Source organism: Corvus kubaryi, unplaced genomic scaffold (assembly GCF_017639235.1).
Source record: "Corvus kubaryi isolate FWS band 111438036 unplaced genomic scaffold, C.kubaryi_AGA036_p1.0 37384, whole genome shotgun sequence".
NCBI classification, from domain to species: Eukaryota; Metazoa; Chordata; class Aves; order Passeriformes; family Corvidae; genus Corvus; species Corvus kubaryi.
This window is the reverse complement of record NW_024581126.1, coordinates 177,056-196,647: the sequence shown is the minus strand read 5'-3', so window position 1 is coordinate 196,647 and position 19,592 is coordinate 177,056. Positions and strand designations below refer to the sequence as shown.

General features: G+C 50.7%; 1 protein-coding gene and 1 long non-coding RNA gene across 3 annotated transcripts in view; both read left to right on the top strand.

The window, feature by feature from the left end:
* The window catches only part of BAHD1 (bromo adjacent homology domain containing 1), a 35,438-nt gene extending 26,964 nt beyond the window's left edge, over positions 1-8,474 (top strand). For both annotated transcript variants that reach the window (XM_042035524.1, XM_042035523.1), the window contains exons 5-7: positions 886-962; positions 3,028-3,119; positions 5,347-8,474. In XM_042035524.1, the coding sequence (XP_041891458.1) occupies positions 886-962; positions 3,028-3,119; positions 5,347-5,536 (359 nt within the window). In that variant the 3' untranslated portion in view covers positions 5,537-8,474. The remainder of the gene's footprint in view (positions 1-885; positions 963-3,027; positions 3,120-5,346) is intronic.
* A 9,626-nt stretch (positions 8,475-18,100) lies between these two features.
* LOC121668121 overlaps positions 18,101-19,592 on the top strand; it is a 19,932-nt gene continuing 18,440 nt past the window's right edge. The window contains exon 1 of the long non-coding RNA XR_006017260.1: positions 18,101-18,112. This is a non-coding gene — a long non-coding RNA (uncharacterized LOC121668121). The remainder of the gene's footprint in view (positions 18,113-19,592) is intronic.

Here is a 19,592-nt window from a genome sequence, read left to right as displayed (position 1 = left end):
GAGCTGCAGGCTGGTTAGGGTGCCAGGGTGATGGAGAGGAGATTAGCGCCATGGCTGCCATTTGGATTGTTCCAGGAACTGAAATGCTCCTTAATCACTCGTCTGGGGCTGATAATGGAAATCTTTCTGGATGTGAAAGCACATAATATTTGCCAAGAGCCCATCTTAGCAGCCCTCTCCTGTATTATTTCATTGCTCAAACATCGGGGGAGCTGCTGTTTGCTCCAATCTAACATCTGGGCTGGGAGGTGGTGGGAACAGGGCTCTTCTGCAGCAGCTCTGATGGACCCCAGTAGAGCTGGGGATGGGAATTGTGGGGACTTATGGTGAGGTCTGGTGTCTGACTGGCACTCCCTGAGCCAAGGAGGCTGAGCCAAATGCTTTAAAGTAGAGGTTGTGCATAAAATGGGGGGAAAAAAAACCCCCAAAATTCTGTGTAAAAGACATAAATCAAGGTGTGGTGAAGCCCATTGTGGTTGTGTCAGTGCAGCAGCAATTCTGCCCTGAACCTGGGAATCAATGCTGCAAGTTCCCACCTTAGAACGAGCATATTTTCCAGCTTGTGTGCTGAATGGATTCTTTTTTCAGGTGGAAATGTTTGATTTTTGAATCTTTGGGGAGTTTTTTGTGCCTGACTTCCTTGGGATGTTGTAACCTGAGTAGAAGGAGGCGAAGGTGTAGTGGAAAAGCAGCATGACTGACTCCATGCAGCTTCTTGCTGTGACAAAGGGACACCTAGTTCAGCATGAAATATTCATCAGCCACAGCTGCCTCTCCGTGAGCGCTCTGGGAATGAAGGAGATGGAGCAGCAGGAGGAAGCTGGGAATGAGTAGGAAACTCAGAGAAAACTGAGGCTTGACTTGTTTTAATCCATGTTGTTGCAGGGGAGCTGATGATGAGCCTCCTGTGGTATTACAGACCAGAGCACACTCAGGGAGGCCGCAACCCCAGCATGCACCAGGTGAGTCCGGATCCGGGCCAGGGCATCCCGGGCTGTCTGTGCTCCTGCAGGAAGAGGAGAGTGCCCCGAGCATCTCTCTGCATTCCTGGGTGGCCTCAAGCTGAGTACAGCAGAGCTCTCTTGGCTGTGATGCAGCTGTTGCCAGATGTGTTGAGTGGTGGTGTCCTATAGATGGGCTTTTCCCCCAGATTTATTGTCCTGTGGAGAAACTCTGGGCTCTTACAAAAGCTGCTGAGTTTCTTACATGGAGGCTCTAACAGAAATTGCTGAGTGTTGATGTTTCTCCCTTTAATCTGAGAAAATTCCACATATTAAGTAAAAAGTAATTTTGACTGTTACCTTAAGAATAAAGGAAGAATAAGTTTATACTGAATCAAGATCAGACACCTTTCCAAAAGCGTATTTTAATTCGTACAGGGCTGGAGAGCCTGAAAAGCTCCTGCTGCCATTTTGCAGGAAACTGGAGTGTCTGTGTTATGTGCTGCCTTTTAATAAATCCCTTAATCTGCTTCTTCAACTCCAAAAACGTGTTAGTTTTGTACAGAAACGTGGATGCATCATCCTAGCCTTGCATAGATTTAGGATGAGAATGAAAGTCTGACTTGTGGATGCTGTGCCAGGATAATGGAGTTGCTTTTTAAAGAAGAAACGTGTGAATCACTGTGACTTCACACCTTGCTCTGCTTCGAATGGGCTTGTGTTGGGTGACAGAACAAGCTGGTTTTAACTGGGAATGAAGAATTCACTGCTGTGTTCAACCCAATTTTAAACATTTGGTGCTTTCTTAATTTCTGTTACTTTTTTAAATAAAAAGGGAGGGGAGGGGTTAAGAGCAGGACTTGGGAGCAGTCAGGGAATTGTACCTGCCTGGCTTGCAGGGCACAGGTGAGTTTCTAAACCAAAATGTGTCACTTTATAAATGAAAGGTGAGTGTATCCAGTTGCATTTCAGTCCAGGGAGAATGCCAGGAGGCATTAAGCCAGGTTTTTGCAAACCCGCTTAATTACACAGGTCTTCAAACAAGAGAGAGCTTGGGCTGAGGGCTGGGTTGGGCTTGCCAGCGTGACTCAGGTAGTTTGGAGTCAAGGAGTAAACCAAAACGCCAAGGTGCAGAAGGCAGGTGTAGCATTCCCAGTGTCCCTGATCAACCCTGTCCCCTAATGTTCACCCTTTTGTGAGTCTTCCCTTCCAGCAAAGCAGAAATGGAGCCTGCAGGAAATGCTTCCAGACTTGTGCAGGGCATCTGCGTTCCCAGAGATCATCTCTGCTGATCTAACCGTACCTGAAATTCTTCTCAGTGGCTCTGTCCAGGTTATTCAGTGTCTAACCAATCCTGCCTGCTGCAGAGCCAAATTCCCTAAATTACTCTGGGAAAAATTGTAGAGAAGTTTGCCAATAGAGGCTGTGGCTGCTCCTCCTTGGATGTGTTCAAGGCCAGGTTGAATGGGGCTTGAAGTAACCTGGTCTAGTGAAAGGTGTCCCTGCCCATGGCAGGGGGTGGAACAAGATAATCCTTAAGGTCCCTACCTAACCAAACCAAACCATTCCAGGACTCTATTCCATGATTCTGAAAAAGACTGTTGCTACTTCTCTCACTAAACCAGCCTTTTTAATTGAATTGAGGAAGTGGTTGGACAAGAAGGGTTTCCATAAGTTTTGATATAAAGATGGATTAGAGAATCCAGGAGGAAAAGGGAGACCGAGGGGTGCAGCCAGCCATGGCCTTGCTGCTGAAGATTTTTGTGACATTGGAAATTCATGTGAGATTGGGGCACTCGGTCTCACAAAGTGTGCTGGGCAGGGTGAAATGATGGGAGAGCCAGTGTTGCTCGCTGTTGCTGGATAAAACTGTGGTGCAGAGCACTTGGCAGGTGCCTGGGTTATGTGGGACACTGGCTCTGAAGAGTATTCACCATGGGCATGCTTCAGTGACTCCACGTTTAGGTGATGGGTGAAGGTGCGAAGCTGGCCCTTCCCTCTCTGGGTGGGTGAGGGTGTGGAGCCGGCCCTGCCTCCTGGGGCTCCGGACCAGCTGAGTGACCTGTCCCCTCCCCTCCTGGCACAGAATGAGATCTTTGCGTCGCGGCACCAGGACGAGAACAGCGTTGCCTGCATCGAGGAGAAGTGCTACGTGCTGACCTTCGCAGAGTACTGCAGGTAGGTGGAGCTCTGAACCTGCTGCACTTCCCAAACCTCCCCCTGCCTCCAGCCTCTCTCACTGTGCCCATTTCCAGCCATCCCGGCTGTCCCAGCCCTGTGGGCTGTGGTCTGCCTCAGACACTTGCTCTGCTGCAGGCTGGGGGCTTCTCCCACTCCAGATCCCTTACCTGTCTGGTTTGTATAAAATCATGGAATCGTTTGGGTTGGAAAAGACCCTTACGATCATCGAGTCCAGCTGTTCCCCCAGCACTTTCAAGGCCACCACTGACCCATGTCCCCAAGTGCCACATCCACACAGCTTTTAAATCCCTCCAGGGATGGCAGCTCCACCACTGCCTTGGAAAGCCTGTCCCAAGGCCTGACCAGCCTTTCCCTGAATGAATTTTCCCAATATCCAACCTAAACCTTCTCTGGTGCAACTTGGGGCTGTTTCCTCTCATCCTGTCCTTATTGCCTGGGAGCAGAGCCCAACCCCCTCTGACTGCACCCTCCTGTCAGGGAGTTGTGGAGAGCTAGAAGGTCCTCCTGAGCCTCCTTTTCTTCAGGCTGAGCCATCCCAGCTCCCTCAGCCGCTCTTGGTGCTCCAAACCCTTCCCCAGCCTCTTGCGCTCCTCTCAAGAAACTCCCAAATACTGATGCTTGTATGACCTTGGTACCACTGCCTGTGGTTTCAAGGAAGACAGGAACAAGTGTGCAGGAAAACATGGAATTGGAGCTAAAAACTAAGTGAGCTAGGGAAGAGATCCTGTATATCCGTTCCTTGTGGGAGACAGGTGCCAGACTACCCAAAAACCTGCTGATACACATGCCAGTGTTTGTGCTGGACACCAGATCCTGGGATTTTGGCAGCAGCACTCCTTGGAGCAGTGACTCAGGCTGTTACAGTTGAGCTCTTGTTGATTGAATTGCAGCTTTGTCAGTAAGAACTTCCCAGTATCCATATTCCAGCCTGGCATCCTGTGATGGATGCACAGGGCTCAAGGAAGACAGGGATTGAATGGACACAAACCCGTAATGCAAACCAGTGCTTTAAATCTCTTCGGTTCTGCTGGGTGCATCTTGTGGTCTGTGCAGCCCTGCCACGGAGGGGATGCCTGAGGCCTCCTCCTCAGCCTGCTCCTGGCCCAGGGCTCTGGTCTTGGAATTTCTAAAAACAAACTGGTGTACAAACTCTTTAGAAGCTGAATTTTGATCTTTCTTTTGAGGACACTAAAACAAAAGCCCCTAACAAACAAAAAAATATCCAACCTAACCCCAACAACAAGAAGCCAAAGCCAACCAAATTAAGCCCACCATCCCCAAGCTTTGGATCAAAGCAGTTGCTTTTGTTTCTAACACCCCAGTCTTCTGGAACAACTACTGGCAGGAATTTTTTCATGCTCTTGTGGGTCAGGTCACCTTTGAGTGATGTTCCCTAAAGGCGTCCTGAATTCTTTGTTTTCCTAAAAATTGGTGCATAAGCATTTGTTAGGGGCTAATTAATAAAAATAAGGCCAAAGCAGTAAAAACCAAAGTGGTTAATTGCTGTCATCTTTGGTGCTGTACAATATCCACCAGTATGGAAATATAAACTTGTGTTGCTTCCTGCAGGAGTTCTCTTTGAAAAAGCTTTGTCCACATTCCTTCCCTTCCCCTTGTCCTCCAACAGCTCCAGGGACACAGGCAGCAGGAGAGGGAATGAGTTCATGGTCCCCAGCACAGGAAGGACATGGACCTGTTGGAGCGAGTCCAGAGGAGGCCGTCAGGTTGATCAGAGGGATGGAGCACCTCTCCTATGAGGAAAGGCTGAGAGAATAGGGATTGTTCATCCTGAAAAAGTGAAGGCTTCAGAGTGACCTAATTGCCCCTTCCAGTACCACAAGGGAGTCTACAGGAAAAATGGAGAAGGACTGTTTACAAGGGTCTGGAGTGCCAGGGCAAGGGGAAATGGCTTCACACTGCCAAAGGGCAGGGGTAGATGGGATATTAGGAATAAATTTTTCCCTATGAGGGTGGTGAGGCCCTGGTACATGTTGCCCAGAGAAGCTGTGGCTGTTGCATCTCTGGCAGTGTCCAAGGCCAGGTTGGGTGGGGCTTGGAGCAACCTGGGCTAGTGGAAGGTGGAACCTAGTGGAAGGTGTCCATTCCCATGGCAGAGGGTGGGACTGGATGAGCCTTAATGTCCCTTCCAACCCAAACCATTCCAGGATTCTCTGATAACTGTTCCAATGTGATTGCCCTGCAGATTTTGTGCCTTGGCAAAGCGTCGAGTCGAAGGGATCCCAGGCAGGAAAACCATCATGGTTCCTCCCTCAGAAGAGTATTCCACCCCTCTGCACCGCAAGGTGCCCGAGGACACGGACCCCGAGCTGGTTTTCCTCTGTCGTCACGTCTACGACTTCAGGCACGGGCGCATCCTGAAGAACCCGCAGTAGCACAGCCCTTCCTTCGGAGCGCGGCGGGAGCAGGCAGCACTGGAGCGCCCGTGGCCCGGGACTCCTGTGCACTCTCACCCACCTCGTGCTGCTGCAGGTCCTGGGACTCGGGAGCGTGCGAGGAGCGGAGCCTGTGGAGGGAGGCAGCAGTTGAAAGCACAGCACTTCGTTAAAAGCATAAATGAAAATATATACGTAAAAAATAAATATATGTATATAGATATAGGGATTTGCATAAGTAAATCTATATCTATATATGTACGTAGAGCTGCATCTATTGGGAGGGTTTGCGGGGGATAAAAGCTAGGAAGCAATGCAGAGCCATGGCTGGGGAACGGCAGGAAGGTGCAGGAGGGATGTGTCGGTGCAGCGTTGGTTGAGTGTGGCTGGGACAGTCCGTGGTTTTCAGGCCCTGAACTGAGCCCAGTTCCTTGGCAGAGCACAGGAGAGTCTCCTTGGTCCCGCAGGACAGACTCTGAGGATTCCCACAGTGAGAGCTTCTTCAAAATACAGCTTTGGGAGCTGCCTGGGTGCAGAGTGGCCTTGTGTCATGCTTCGATAGGTTGCTCCATCAGGAGAAGAGGTGACCCCTGTTCTCCCTCGTCTTTTCCCTCCCCTCAGCTCACTGCTCCGTGATTCACCACCTAGACTGGGGCTTGGAGCCTGCTCCATGGTGGAGCAGAGGGAGCTGGCAAGGTGGAAGGTGTTACACCCCAGTGTAGGGTTAGAGCTGGGCCGAGGTCCCAGGTGTCCTGACTGAGGCCACATGATCCCTATGCCCCATCCCAAGGCCCAGCATTCACCAGCATGCGCCGCTCAGAAGCTTGGAGCTCACAAAGTGGGCTCTGCTGGGGAGAACCATGTTTCCTCTTCTCTTTGAGTATTGCTCTTCCTCTGATGGCTCAAGGGGCCCTAGATTTTCTTCCCAGTTTGTTTCCTGTAATGTCGTTTACAGTCCCTGCTTATCTGTGTGTCTGCAGTGGGAAGAAGCCAGAGGGGAAAGTGGCAAACCCTTTTCTTGCGTGTTTTTGGCTTTTTTAAATTCCTTCCCCATGTGACTGTCCTGATCCTGGGAGTGCTGTTGAAGCTATCAGCAGCCTCTCCCTCTCCAAACTCATCCCGGTGTCCAAGCAAGCTCACCAAAGTGGCTTTGTGGCTCCTGAAAGGACCTGAGCATCGGGAAAGGTTCGCATGGACCATGCGAGCCCCGCAGGTCCTGCTTCTTGCCTTACCTGTACAGATCCCAGACAGACCTTAGCTTATCTCAACGCTAACTTGGAGTTAATCCCAAAGCAAACCAAAGGACAGTGTCACATCCCGGGGAGTCACTGCACCAAGCTGGGAGCCCAGCCCGAGATTGCACTAACGTACAGCAGAACGGACCCCGTGCCACCCACATTCCTGCTGGCTGGAGCCGCTCACTGAAACGAGGGATCTGCGTTTTCCCGGTCTTTCGGGGCTTCTGAACTTGTGTTCCATGGTGGAAGTGTCTGTTCTGCTTTAATGTCCTGTCATTGGAAGCAGCATTCCCTGTACTCCCTGGGGATGCAGGGCTTGTCACCTGCTCCGGTGGCCACACACCTGCCCAGCCTGGAGAGAAAACCCACGGCATCCAATACCTTACATGGAATAGTTCAGGCACGCAGGAGTTCTCCAGAGATTTGCTCTACATACCAAAGAGGGGAACGTGTCTGGAGGCAATGGCTTGAGGGGTTGACAAGATCTGGCACCTGCCACAGCGAGCGGGCATCTCCTTGCAGCTGGTGGATGATTCCTGCTGGAAAATTCCTGTTTATTCCCACGAGAACATCCAGCTCCAAGAAGGGAGATCCCAGGTGTGCAAGCAAGAATTGTCAGGTGAAGCATCTTCTCTCAGTTATACCTCAAGATACTGTTGGTGTCAAAGGGATTGCCCAGATCTCTCCTGAACAATTCGCTTGGCACTGGGGGTCTCTTGGAATCGTGTGGTGTGCCTGTGTTGGGGTGGGAAGTGGTTGGCACATTGGGAACACACGGATGAAGGGGTGCAAGGAGGCAGTGGAGAACATGGTCTCTGATGCTTCTTGGGAAGGATATGAAGTGGTTTTCCCCTGTAGCAGGGAGGGAGGATGCTGGAGAAGTGGAGCTGCTCCTGCCCATGACACGGAGGGAATGGCAGCTGCCTGGCCATGGTGGGACAGAGCAGCTGCACCTGACAGTGAGTGGCAGGTGATGGGAAGCCCTAAATCTACATGTGTGTCTCCATGGTGACTCCTTTGCCCCTGAACCTGAAGCAGGAGAGCTGCTGGGGCCAATTCCCCCGGCAGTGCCTTGGACACAGAATGCTGCAAGACCCACCGGCCGGGTGAGCCTGAGCACTGCTGCAGCTGGGGTCAGGTGTGAGATCCAGCCTTGGAACCACAGTAACTCACCGAAATTCCTCCTTCTGCCCCATCTCCCCCTGCTCCCACCTTGTCCTGGCTCCTCTCCAGGTAGCAGGGAAATTATCCTTGCCCTGGGTCCGTAACGGGCTCCGATCCAGCTCCAGAGAGGACAAACCTGACTCTTCTCATGTTGAATCTGCTTCAGGCCATGAACATTGAGGTTCACGTGGTTGCTGATGCTGTTGTGCAAACAGCATGTAAATGAACTGAAATGTCTTATCCCTAATGAAAAGATTTCCTGCTTTTTTAATCTATTAGATATGGAAATATTTTTTGAAACTGAAAAATGCAGTCAGTAGAATTTAAATCGAAGCGTAATACATGTAAAATATATTTTAGTTGATAATTTTGTAAAATGCACTTTTTTGTGTCTCTTCCCTGGTTTCCCAGATCTGTATTTCATTGTTTACAGATGGAATGAGAACATTCCCTATTCCCTCCTTCTGTGAGAAAGATATATTAGAAGTAATTCTTAAAAAATAAATTTGAAAAATCGTATTGATTTAGAAAACAAACCAGTGCTGGACTGTTCTTCCCATTCCTGCCTGAAGTTCCCACCTGGACCTGGTGGTTGCAGGAGTTAGGAGTGCTTGGGAGCAGATGTGGGTGCTCAGGTTTGTGGGATGAGCGATCTGTTGGGTTTTCCATGGAAATAGAGCAAGGATTGACTGACTTTTTTCCAGCTGCTCTTGACAGCTGCTGTCAGTGGCATATTTGAGTCTCTGCTGTTCAGGCAGGGCAGGTGGTGGTGGCAGATCTTGTCTCAGCTAGGGTTTAGGAACCCTGAAAGAAGCATTTGGGAGTGTTGCTTTGGAAAAGCGTCTTGCTTGGAGCGCTGTCTCCAGCAACTTCTGCCGTCGGAGTGTCCTGGCCCCGTGGCACCAAGTGCCACACACACCCTGAGGACAGGTCCAATAGCTGAGCCATCTACACAGATATCCTAAGTGGCCAGGAGGATTCCAAGTGGGAGAAGAGCAGACAAGAGTCAAATAACCTGCTTGAGGAGCAGCGATGAGCAGGATAGTGGGATCAGGAGTACCTGATGGGAATGTCTGCAGCCACGCGCATGTGAGAGCTGTCCAGGGGTGCTCCCAGCCGGTGACAGGGCCTGGGGAGTGAGGCCGAAGGCACAGGCACCTGCAGGGTCACTGCAGGGGCTCCTGCACACTCATCCTCAGGGGAAACAGCTCCCGTGGCCCTGGGTGGTGACACAGCCATTCCCACACAGTCCTGAGCTGTGGCTCCTCTGGAGCTGTCCCATGGGCTCCGCCTCGGCTTTCATGATTTCCACTCCCTATTGAAATGTTCTGCTGCTTCCTGGGGCTGTGGCCCTTGCACACCTGGGGAGGGAGGGGATGAGTTCTGGGAACAAAATGGGCAGAAGGAAAGAGTAATGTCTAACGTGGAATTGGCTCCTAATTACAGAGAAGGGAGCAAGGGGCACATGTGGTTTGTGGGGTGAGTGCAGATGAGGTGGGCATGGTGGAACTGCATCCATAACCCACTTTGGACCCTGGCTGCATCCAAAATTTGCAGCATCTTTCACTTCCAGGTCACCTTGAGCAGGAGATTCTGAGATGGTCCCATTGGATGAACTGGGGCTGCTCAGTCCCTGTCCCCTTGCAGCCCTGCCAGCATCACACCTGTTCTTAAATTCCTGATAGGATTTCTTCCTAGGGTTAAGGATTTTCCTAGAGGATCTTTGCATTTTGCTTCCTGCTTCCAACGTTGTCAGCACAGCTCCTTGCAGGGAGCTGCCGGAGGCACAGACCTGGAGAAGCAGATCAAACCAAGAGAATTTCTGAAAAAGGAAACCACAGTGATGAAGTGAATACAACTGGGAATTTTCCTCCCAAGGGGAGGAAGGAGCTCATGCAGGGAGCATGTACATTTGTGAGCTGGTGTGGGGTCACTGAGCATGATACTCCTGGCCCCCTGGCCTGGGATTTCTGCTGAAGAACTAATTTGACATTTTCCAGTTGGATTTAATGTGACTTGGTTACTTGGAGCCATCGGTGATGTGGGTGCCAGAAATGCAACAGAAACCTGCCCGCTGTGCGTGACCCATGGCCGGCTCCAGTGCTCCTCTGGGTGTGGATGCTCCCTCGGAGAGGTCCCTTGGAAAGACAACCAAGCATCCCTGCTCTTCCAGCATGGCGAGCATCACCAAAAGGATAATCTGTGGCGCGCTGAAAAGTTGGGATTAATGTCAAACAAAATTGGATTTACTGTTGAAATCTGCTACCCGAGGGAGGCACGTGGAGCTGTATCCGGCTCTCCTGGATCTGACATTCAGCAAACTGCTCTTGTATTATGACTGATGCTGCCAGGAATGTTCTGCTGCCACCCCGGCAGAGTCCTTCTGGCCACAGGTTGTCCTTGGAGTCCCCCATGCGTCAAGAAGGTGTGGGCTCACCAGCTGGGAAGTGTGAGGTGTGTGGCCACTGGAATCCTGCCTGGCTTCAGCCAGATGGGCATCCCCTGGCAGGTCTTGATGACCAGCAGTGGTCCAGGTATCTGGCAGAGCCAACCTGCTGTGTCCCATTTCCCTCATTTCCATGTGCACTGTCTGAAGGTGAGAGAGTCTTGTGGCAATTGCAGGGAGAAGGAGGCACTTGGGGCTCTAGGAAGGAGCTCTCGGGGCTGTGGGCACTTCCAGAGGCTTTGGATAAGATTTGGGCACCAGGATGAGCACACTGAGAGGGTGGGAGATGTTGAAAAGTGCATCCTGACCTTTGGGAATTAACCCTTTGAGAGGCACAGCACTGTCCTGCAGATTCAGGGATGCCGATGTGGCTCTTTGTTCTGCTTTGGAGCAGCTCTTTTTTCCAGGGAAAGTGCCAGCTGGTCTCCTGGCGCTGCTGTAGGAGCCTTCTTGGGGCTTCCCCACCTCACTCCCTGCATGTCCCAGCCAAGCAGATCCAGAGCAGCATCCAGGACTGGCTGAAGTGTCTTCCCACCTGGAGCGAAAGCCACGAGCTCCTGCTTGCATTTAACTGCTGCTTTAATGCCGCTAATTATAATTGGCTGTACTCGTGCCAAACTCCCTGTGAGCCAAGAGACGGGAGCAGTTGGGACTGTCACATGAACGTGACAGAGCACTCCAGCACCCACCCAGCTCCATCCCTGCTGATGGAGGAGCCATGCAGGGGCTGGGGGTGGGGGTGGGGGTCCCATCGCTGGTGGCAGGACCAGCCCTCGCGGGGTTGGTGCCGCACAGGGAGAAGGGATACACGTCCCCTTAACCTGGTGGCTCCAGGGACCTGAGCGTGGGCAATTCCCTGTTTTACTGTGCCCTTCTCACCCCATCCATATGGGAATAACACTTGGCTCACCAGGCTGGGGGCTTGAGGGGAGATAATGGATAACTGCTCGCTAATCCCTGTGTGCCAAGGTTGGCTCTGCTGCTCCGTGCTGCTCCAAGTGCTGCAGTGGCAGCACAGGGAGCCCCCAGCTCCATTGGCATAGGCTCCTTCCATGGGAAAGCAGCCACAGCCTTGCAGAGCCACTCTTGGAATGGCTTCTGCACTGCCTGTGTCACTTGGAAGCTGAATAAAAATGAGGTTGAGCTTTTCATGTTCTTCTCCAGCTGCTGCTTCTGCCATGGCTGCATCCCTGTGCCCAAAACCTCAGGGTCCTGAAGCAGCAGTGCATGGGGCTGTCTTTCAGGAAACATCAAGCTGGACATTCCTGGAGGCTCTTTTCTGCAGTAAAGCCCTTGGCAAAAAGGTAATTCCCATCTGGCCCTCGGGAAGGGAGCTGTGCTGAGGGGCCACATGGGGACCGGCCAGGGTTGTACTGCTCCGGCCTCCTGCAAAACCCTAAAATCCAGCTAAATTACCCCTTTATACATGAATTTTCCTTAAATTCCAAACACCAGCCTGGAATATGTTGAGAGCTCTGCAGGACCACTGGGAGCGGCGCAGGGCAGCGTGAGAGACTGAGGCCAAAAGTAGGAAAAAAAGGAAAATAATGAGCCCAAAAATCAGGGTAACGGAGGAATCAGGTGAGCGCTGCCAGGTGAGCTGGGAAAGGCATCTGGCCTCTATCCATGCATTCCGTATGGGATGGGACTCACTGGGGCGCTGTGAAGTTGCAGCACAGTGCTCAGTACCAGCCTTGGGGTTGTAATTATTAGTGGGAGATGGTGATTAATAACTGGAGGTGGTATAAAGGGGATACCTGAACTGGGATGAAGCTGAGGAGCTGGCATGGAGCGAGGGGTCTTGTGGAGTGCAGCGTTGCCATAGGGATCTGACAGCTTCTCCGTCAGAGCCTCTGGCGAGAGCAGTTAATCCATTTTTAAGAGGAAAGGATATTTAATAAAGGGAACCATTTAAACTGGATTTACAAGGCACACTGAATGGAGGCCCCATTTATTCCGTGACTTCATATTTAATTTTAATATCTCTATAAACCTCTCCAGAGTGTTCTGCACAAACAAGCCGGAGCCGGAGCGGTTCGACCGCCCAGTGGTTCTTAAAAGCAAATCAATTTAACAGGGCTGGAAAAAACCTGCCTCTCCAGGAATATTCTTCCTCTCTCAGAAGGAGCACCAGAATAACTGTATTAGAAAACAACAAGCAAGCTGTTCTGATGGAGAGGGATTTTTGAAAGAACATGGTGCAAAGCAGGGTTGGGAGCCTCTACAGTGAGCCAGGTTGCTGGGAATTTGCTTTGTTGCTCTGTTTTCTCTGCACTCATAAATAATGTAATTAATAATCATATAACTACATCAATAATCCAGCTTTTTTTGTAGCCATGCTCACTGCTGTTCCCGTGCTGCTGCCTGAGCAGGGATGCGGTGACTGTACAAAGTCTGTAGGAAAGCTGGGATACGGACGATGGCACCTGGCAGCATTTAGCACTCCGTAAATGAGAAAAGCAAAGCAAGGCAGCCAGATTTCCCACGAGGAAGCAGTTTATGACTGTTCCCAGAGCATTTCTGCTTCCCGCACTGGGAATGTCATGGTTTTGGAAGAATTAAGTTCTCTGGGAAGAGCTGGTGAGAAAACTCCCTTCTTCCTCTGCAGCAGGTAAACTCTCCTGCTCCTCAGTGCCTGGCTCAGGGCACAGAGCAAATTCCTTTGGGTTTCCTTTGTTCCTGGAACATCTCATTTTTATTTCTTTTTAATACGTGGAGATTGTGCCGCACGAAGCTGGCTCCGGTTTCTCCTCCATCTTTTGGGTGGTCCCTGAACCCAGATTTAAGGAGCAGAGCAGGTGCCCCTCGCCACCACATCCCAGTCAGCCCATGCAGTGATTTGTGCTCTCAGATCACAAAATGTTCCCTCACGTCCACTTAATCCCTTTTTCCTCTCTTTTTCCTTCTGCACAAATGATCCCCCTAGCAGGAAGCAGCATCCTCTGCTGTCCTGGGCCACGGAGATGGATTTCTCAAGGAGTGGGCTCTGGACTGCTCAGAAGCTCAGAGGGTGATTTAGCAATCAGCTGTTTCTCCCTGTCCCAGGCTGGGGGATGTTTCTCCCTATCACAGCCAAAGATCCACGAGTGGGATTGGATTCGTAGCACATCAGATAATTAGTTTTTAAAAAGGGAATTATATGGCATGTTAACGAGCACAGCTGGGTTTTGTTCTCACCTCCCCATGAGATGAAAGCTGGTACTCCCTGGGAGAATTTATTTCCCCATGGGATCTCCGTCTCAGGAACATGATGTCCCAAAAGCAGCCCCAGAGATGCGTGTGGGTGTGGAAACTGGGATCCAGGCAGGCAGCAGCCCCCCATTTCCAAGGGCAGACCCCTTGCTCCCAACACATATTTTTCCTAATATTTGAGCAAATTTTCTTGTAATTTAACTTTCTTAATTAGTTTTCTTCTAAAATCTGTAAATAATGCAACTTTTTTTTTATGGATGGGGGGGGGAACCCTTTTCATCACTCTTTAACAGAAAGCCTCAGTCTTCCATGGTCTAGAGCAAGAGGAGGCACAAACGGACTGATTTATTTCGTTCTTCCTGATGTTTATTTTAAATTAATCCTGTTGGGACAGATGTCGGGCCAGAATTCTTGCTGGAGTCGCTTCTGTTCTTTGATCTAATTAACAATGGCTCGTGTTTTATAATAACTCATTTTTCTAATAATTAATTTTTCATGAGGGATGGGATTCACTTACTCTTTGCGTTTCCCTAGATCCTGAGTTTCCTCCCTCATTTTTCTTCCTTTCAATGCTCATTTTCCAAACCACCTTGATGCTGATATATTTCAGGCTTGAAAACACTGGAAATAACTTTCCAAATATGCTGCATTTAGAGAAGATTTCAGATTAATTGTACATGTTTATTCATTAAAAGAACCAGTGGGATCCTGCTGTGCGCACACAGGGAATTTAACATGGAAAAACAAATGGAGTGTGTGTATCAGTAATAATAAAATAGGAATGATGCTGCCATGATTCATTGACCCAGGATTTCCTACTGGAATTTACAGTGGGCTTAGTGATAAACTCTCAGACTTTCCTTGGGAAGTGCCTCTGGAATACTCAGGAAAATGCTTTTAGGGATTACACAGCAATTTAAATAACATGATGCCTAGGATGGCCTGAAGGCACAAAACTTCCCATTCCTATAAAATCCAGGTTATGAATGGAAAACCATATCGAGAAGAACAAGAAAAAGATCGGAATATTGAGAAGTTTTCCCCAGTACCACAACTGAAGATTGGACCTGATGATCTTGGAGGCCTTTTCCAAACTAAATGCTTCTAGGATTCTGCGAGTCAGCCAGCCTGGACTCCGCACAGATGGCACCATTCTTCCGACGTCTGACTGTCCCCTCCAGGATAAATTTGTCCCTCTTTCCAGCCAGATCCCCTCTCGTTCAACTTATCCCCAAAACTTCCCAGCACCCATCCACCACCACTCTCCAATATTCCCGTCAAATTTTCCTGGGGCAAAGCGTGTCATTCACGGGCCGTTATCACTCCTGGCACACGGAACAATGTTACGAACCTAAACAGGGCACAGTCAAATGGGTCCTTATCAGTCCCTTTCCGGGTTTTTTTGCCTTGGTGTCAGGGGTGAGATGCTGCAGGTTTTGGAGGTGTTGGAGCAGATTCAGTCCTCGTCCTGCTGCCTGTGAAACCACAAAAACATTAATTGCCTACACATTCCAGCAGGAACTTCACACACACACAGTCACGACTTCATTACAGCCCCGCAGGAGCCGCCTGGGAGCCTCGGGAAACTCCGTGTAAAGAGCAGTGGATAGACCTGGAATGAGTTAAGAGACTTGGAGACTCTCCTGCGACACAGGTTTGGGAACTGTGTTGGATTTAATGTGTGTTTGTACAGAGCGCTGGTGGTAAAACCCCGGCTGGCTGCAACTCCGAGAATTGTCTGTGTGTGCATCCAGCAGCCCTGGGCTCGGAGGGATCAGAGGGATCAGAGATGGGTCAGCGGGAGGATAAAGGGTACAACAAGGGAGTTGTGGTTGTTACTGACTTAAAATTGGATGCGCTCAGCCTGGCAATGGGCTTTGCATGTCAACCTGATTTTTGGGGGTGGAAGATCTGGGAGTTATTCTCCTGAATAACTGGGAGAGCTCTGCCTGAGCCGCAGTCCCCGAGCGCTGTCCCCGTTGCGCTGGCGCCTGCGGTATTCCTGACCTCGCTCCGACCTCCGGCCCAGCTGGAGCGTGTGGAGTGTGTGACAGCTCTGCGCTGCTCGGGGAGCGTGTAGCCCGGGGGGATGTGTATCCATACAGTGTCTGCCAGCCCTGCTGGCTGCCTGCCCCGCAGCCTCCGCTCCCGGCCCGCTGTCTGTGCCATCCCCGGGGACCGGGATGCGCTCCGGCTCGCTCCCTGCGTCCGCACCCCAGATCCAAGGGGGAAGAGCTGGCACGGCCTCTGCTGAGCAAGCGGTGCCTGGTGGTTCTCCTGGCATTAAGGAGCTGAACCTCCCGGGATGGCTTCATTCAGGAGTGATTCCACAGTCGTGCCCAGCAGAGCAGAGAGAGCAGAGCAGAGCTCGGAGTTAAGGCACTGAGCTCAGAGCAAAATCTTTGCAAGTCCAGCCAACTGCATATCAATGAATTTATAACCAGATCCTTCAGCACAAAGTTTTCCTTGAAAACAGTGATTTTTGTGTTTGACCATCTCCTCAGAATTACTTAGTGTATTCATCCAGAGTGTTTGACTTTGTTTAAAAAGGCTTTTTTCCCCAGAGATAAGAAACTCCGCCTCAGTAGTGAGCTGATTGTGGAGTGGCTTCTGTGCTTATCCCCTTGGATAAGAGGCTTTATTATACCAAATTACGGGATAATCTCTGGACACGCAGCCACAGCACCGGATCTCTCCTCCTTAGCTTGTTTCACTTTTTGATCCAGAGCTGCTCAAACCAATTCAGGGGGTCTCCTCTGATTGGAATCACCGTCCTGTTTCTTGTCTAGGAAGCTGGCATCGGCCCAAACTGATGTTTTTTCAAGAAACCTTCTTTCTCTTGCTCAGCTTTTCCAGAGGCCTCACCCGTTTGTCCTTTTTGCAGTTTTTCAGACCAAAATAAATATCTGATCTCACTCGAAAGGCCAGCAGAGCCTTGGCAGGGCATTTGTGATGACATCAGTGTCCAGCCTCACTCCGAGCTGGAAGGACAGGAGCATCCCTCAGTCTTTCACTCCATCCCCTGTGGGAACTGGCCTTTTCCTTGTCACACTGATACATATTCCTGATTTCTGACAGCCAAGGTGAGTTCTGCAGCCTTCCTTAAACTTGTGTGTGCATAAATGCTGCTGGGAGACTGGCTCAGTGTAATGCAGTTGATATTATAATGTAATATTTTAATAATAATGTTTTAATGTTTTTCTGCTCATGTGAGTAAACTGCGAGGAAAAGGCCTAGAGATTTACTGCTCCACTTACCCAGGGTGGAGAATGTGGTGTTCTTAAGGTGAATATTGGGGTTTGGAGGCACCTTGAAGAGGGCTGGGAGTTACAAAAATCTTTTTATCTGTAAATGGGAATTTTAGGGATGAGGCTGCTGCACCAGCCCCTGGTAGTAGATCACGCTGAGGCCTGGCAGAGCATTTCCCTGGGAAAGGCTATGTGGGTTTCCCTTTTCCCACAGAAGAGAGAACCAAACCCTTCCATCATTGCAGTGTGTTGTATAAACTCGTAGGCAAACTGCAGCAGCCTGGAGTTTGGTTTCCTCAGTGACATTTTATTTGCTAAATGTGCTTTTTCTGAAGAGATGGATCTGTCTGGGAAATATATTCCCATAATTTTGCACATTCTGAACGTGAGGCGGCTTTTAACTGCTTTGGAAATCAAATTACTGCTCAGTCTGGGTGTTAATTAGGCATATTGAGTGTAACCACAATTAACTTTCCTTGGTGACACTGGGTTTAGCCCTGCAAACCAGCCCCTGAATCCTGTATTTGCTTGGCTGTGCTGTTCCTGTAGCGACTCTGCATCCTACCCCATACCTGTGCTCTCAGAGCAGTCTTTAAATCCAAGTTTCCTTTGGAAAATAGCCCTACTGACCTCGTGGGCAGTTTCCTGCTTCTCTGTATTTCCAGAACCACTGGGCTGTCCTATGTAACTGCTTCTGACCTAGAGATATTAGTGAGGAATAGGAACACAAAGGGATGAGCGGTGCCAGGCTAACACACCTTCGAAGAAATAAAAATTCCCCTTGGCCGCTTTGGAATTTGCTGCAATCAGGCTTTTTCTCCAGGAGGAGGGATTGATTTTTGTCTCAGTGACACAGATTATATATGTTGGCACGGCTTCAGTTTGGGCTGGTGTTGAGATCAGATCAGGACCTGCCCTCTGAAATGAGAGCAGGAATCTGATAACACCTCGTGTGTGCAGCTTTGCTGGTGGCAGGGTCGGATATCGGTCTCTTCCGAGAGCTAATGCTGTATTTACATCCAAATAAAACCGGGAAATGTGCAATAATCTAGCTGCAGGCTCTCGCACTGTGCTCCAAGTGCTTTGTCTGCCTTGGCTGACAAAACGCTCTTGGCTCCTGATCAAAGGAAAGTAAGTGGAAGCTGGTTTTCTCTTGATGTTAAGAAAGCTCCTGACAGAGAGTCCCTGCAAGGCTGTTAAGAGACCAGGCCCCGTGGTAGGCTAAGAAAATTCATTGAAGGAAAATGCGAAGAACATGGCAGTGTGGAATGATTTCGGAAAGGGCTGTGTGAGGAAATGGCATCCTGATGGCTGGGTGAGTGCTGCAGGCATCGAAGGGATGGCCTGAAGCAGCAAGTGAGCGGCTGGGGTCATTCACAGAGCTGGTTTGGGGGAAATGCCTGTGAAGTTTTGGCAAATCCCGACCTCTGGCTCTCGGGTGGTGGCACAGCCTCCTCGGCTCAGCATGTAGCCGGTGTCTGCTCCTCCTCCAGGTGCTAAACCTGTGCTGGAATTATAGAATTATAGAATTATATAAAGTGGGGCACAATGCCTAATTATGGGTAGTTTGGCCTGGTATTGCAAAAACCATCTGTAACCACCGCACAAGGCCATGGAAGCGCTGGGATGTGAACTGTGCTGCCAGCAGCGCCCAGAATCTCAGAGCAAACCTGGTGGGCTGTTTGAAATAATATTTAAATGTATTTTGGGATGAGAGCAGTGTGAAGTGTTGCTCAGGCCTATGCCTGACTGACATCCCGATGTGCTGGGGTGCTGGTGGGGATCATGGATGGCTCTGGACTCACTCCAGAGGGATGATCACTGGGAGTAAGTCCTATGAGGAGTGACCGAGGGAGCTGGGGGGCTCAGCCTGGAGAAGAGGAAGCTGAGGGGGACAGTCTTGCTCTCCACAACTCCCTGACAGGAAGGTGCAGCCAAGTCGGTGTCGGGCTCTGCTCCCACGGAACGAGGGACAGGAGAGGAAATGACCTCAAGTTGCACCAGGGGAGGGTCAGGTTGGACATCAAGAGGAATTTTTTCCTGTAAAGGGTTGTCAGGCATTGGAAGGGGCTGCCCAGGGAGGTGGTGGAGTACCCCTCCCTGCAGGTGTTCAAGGAAGGACTGGATGTGGCACTCAGTGCTCTGGGCTGGGTGAGAACACAGGAATCAGTCACAGGTTGGACTCGATGGTCTGGGGGGTCGTTTCCAACCTGAATGATTCTGTGACTAGAGGGCTGGAACAGCTTTGCTCTGGAGACAGGCTGGGAGAGCAGGGGGTTTTCAGCCTCGAGAAAATTCCAGGGTAACCTTAGAGCTATTTCCAGTGCCTAAAGGGGCTCCAAGAGAGCTGGAGAAGCACTTCGGACAAGGGATGGAGGGACAGAACAAGGGGGAACGGCTTCCCACTGCCAGAGGGCAGGGTTAGATAGGAGATTGGAAAAAAATTCTTCCCTGCGAGGGTGGTGAGGCCCTGGCACAGGATGCCCAGAGAAATTGTGGCTGCCCCATCCCTGGAAGGGTTTTAAAGCCCTGTTGGACGGGGCTTGGAGCAACCTGAGCTGGTGGAAGGTGTCGCTGCCCATGGCAAGGGCTGGCACTGGATGGGCCCCGAGGTCCCCTCCAGCCCCGCTACTCGGTTACCCCGTGGCTCCGCTGTCCCCGCCGCAGGGCCCCGGGCGGGGCGGGCTCAGTGCGGGGCGGTCCCGCCGCCTCTTCCGCCCCGCGCCGTCACCGCGCCCGCCCCGCCCCGCCGAGCCCGGACCCCCCCC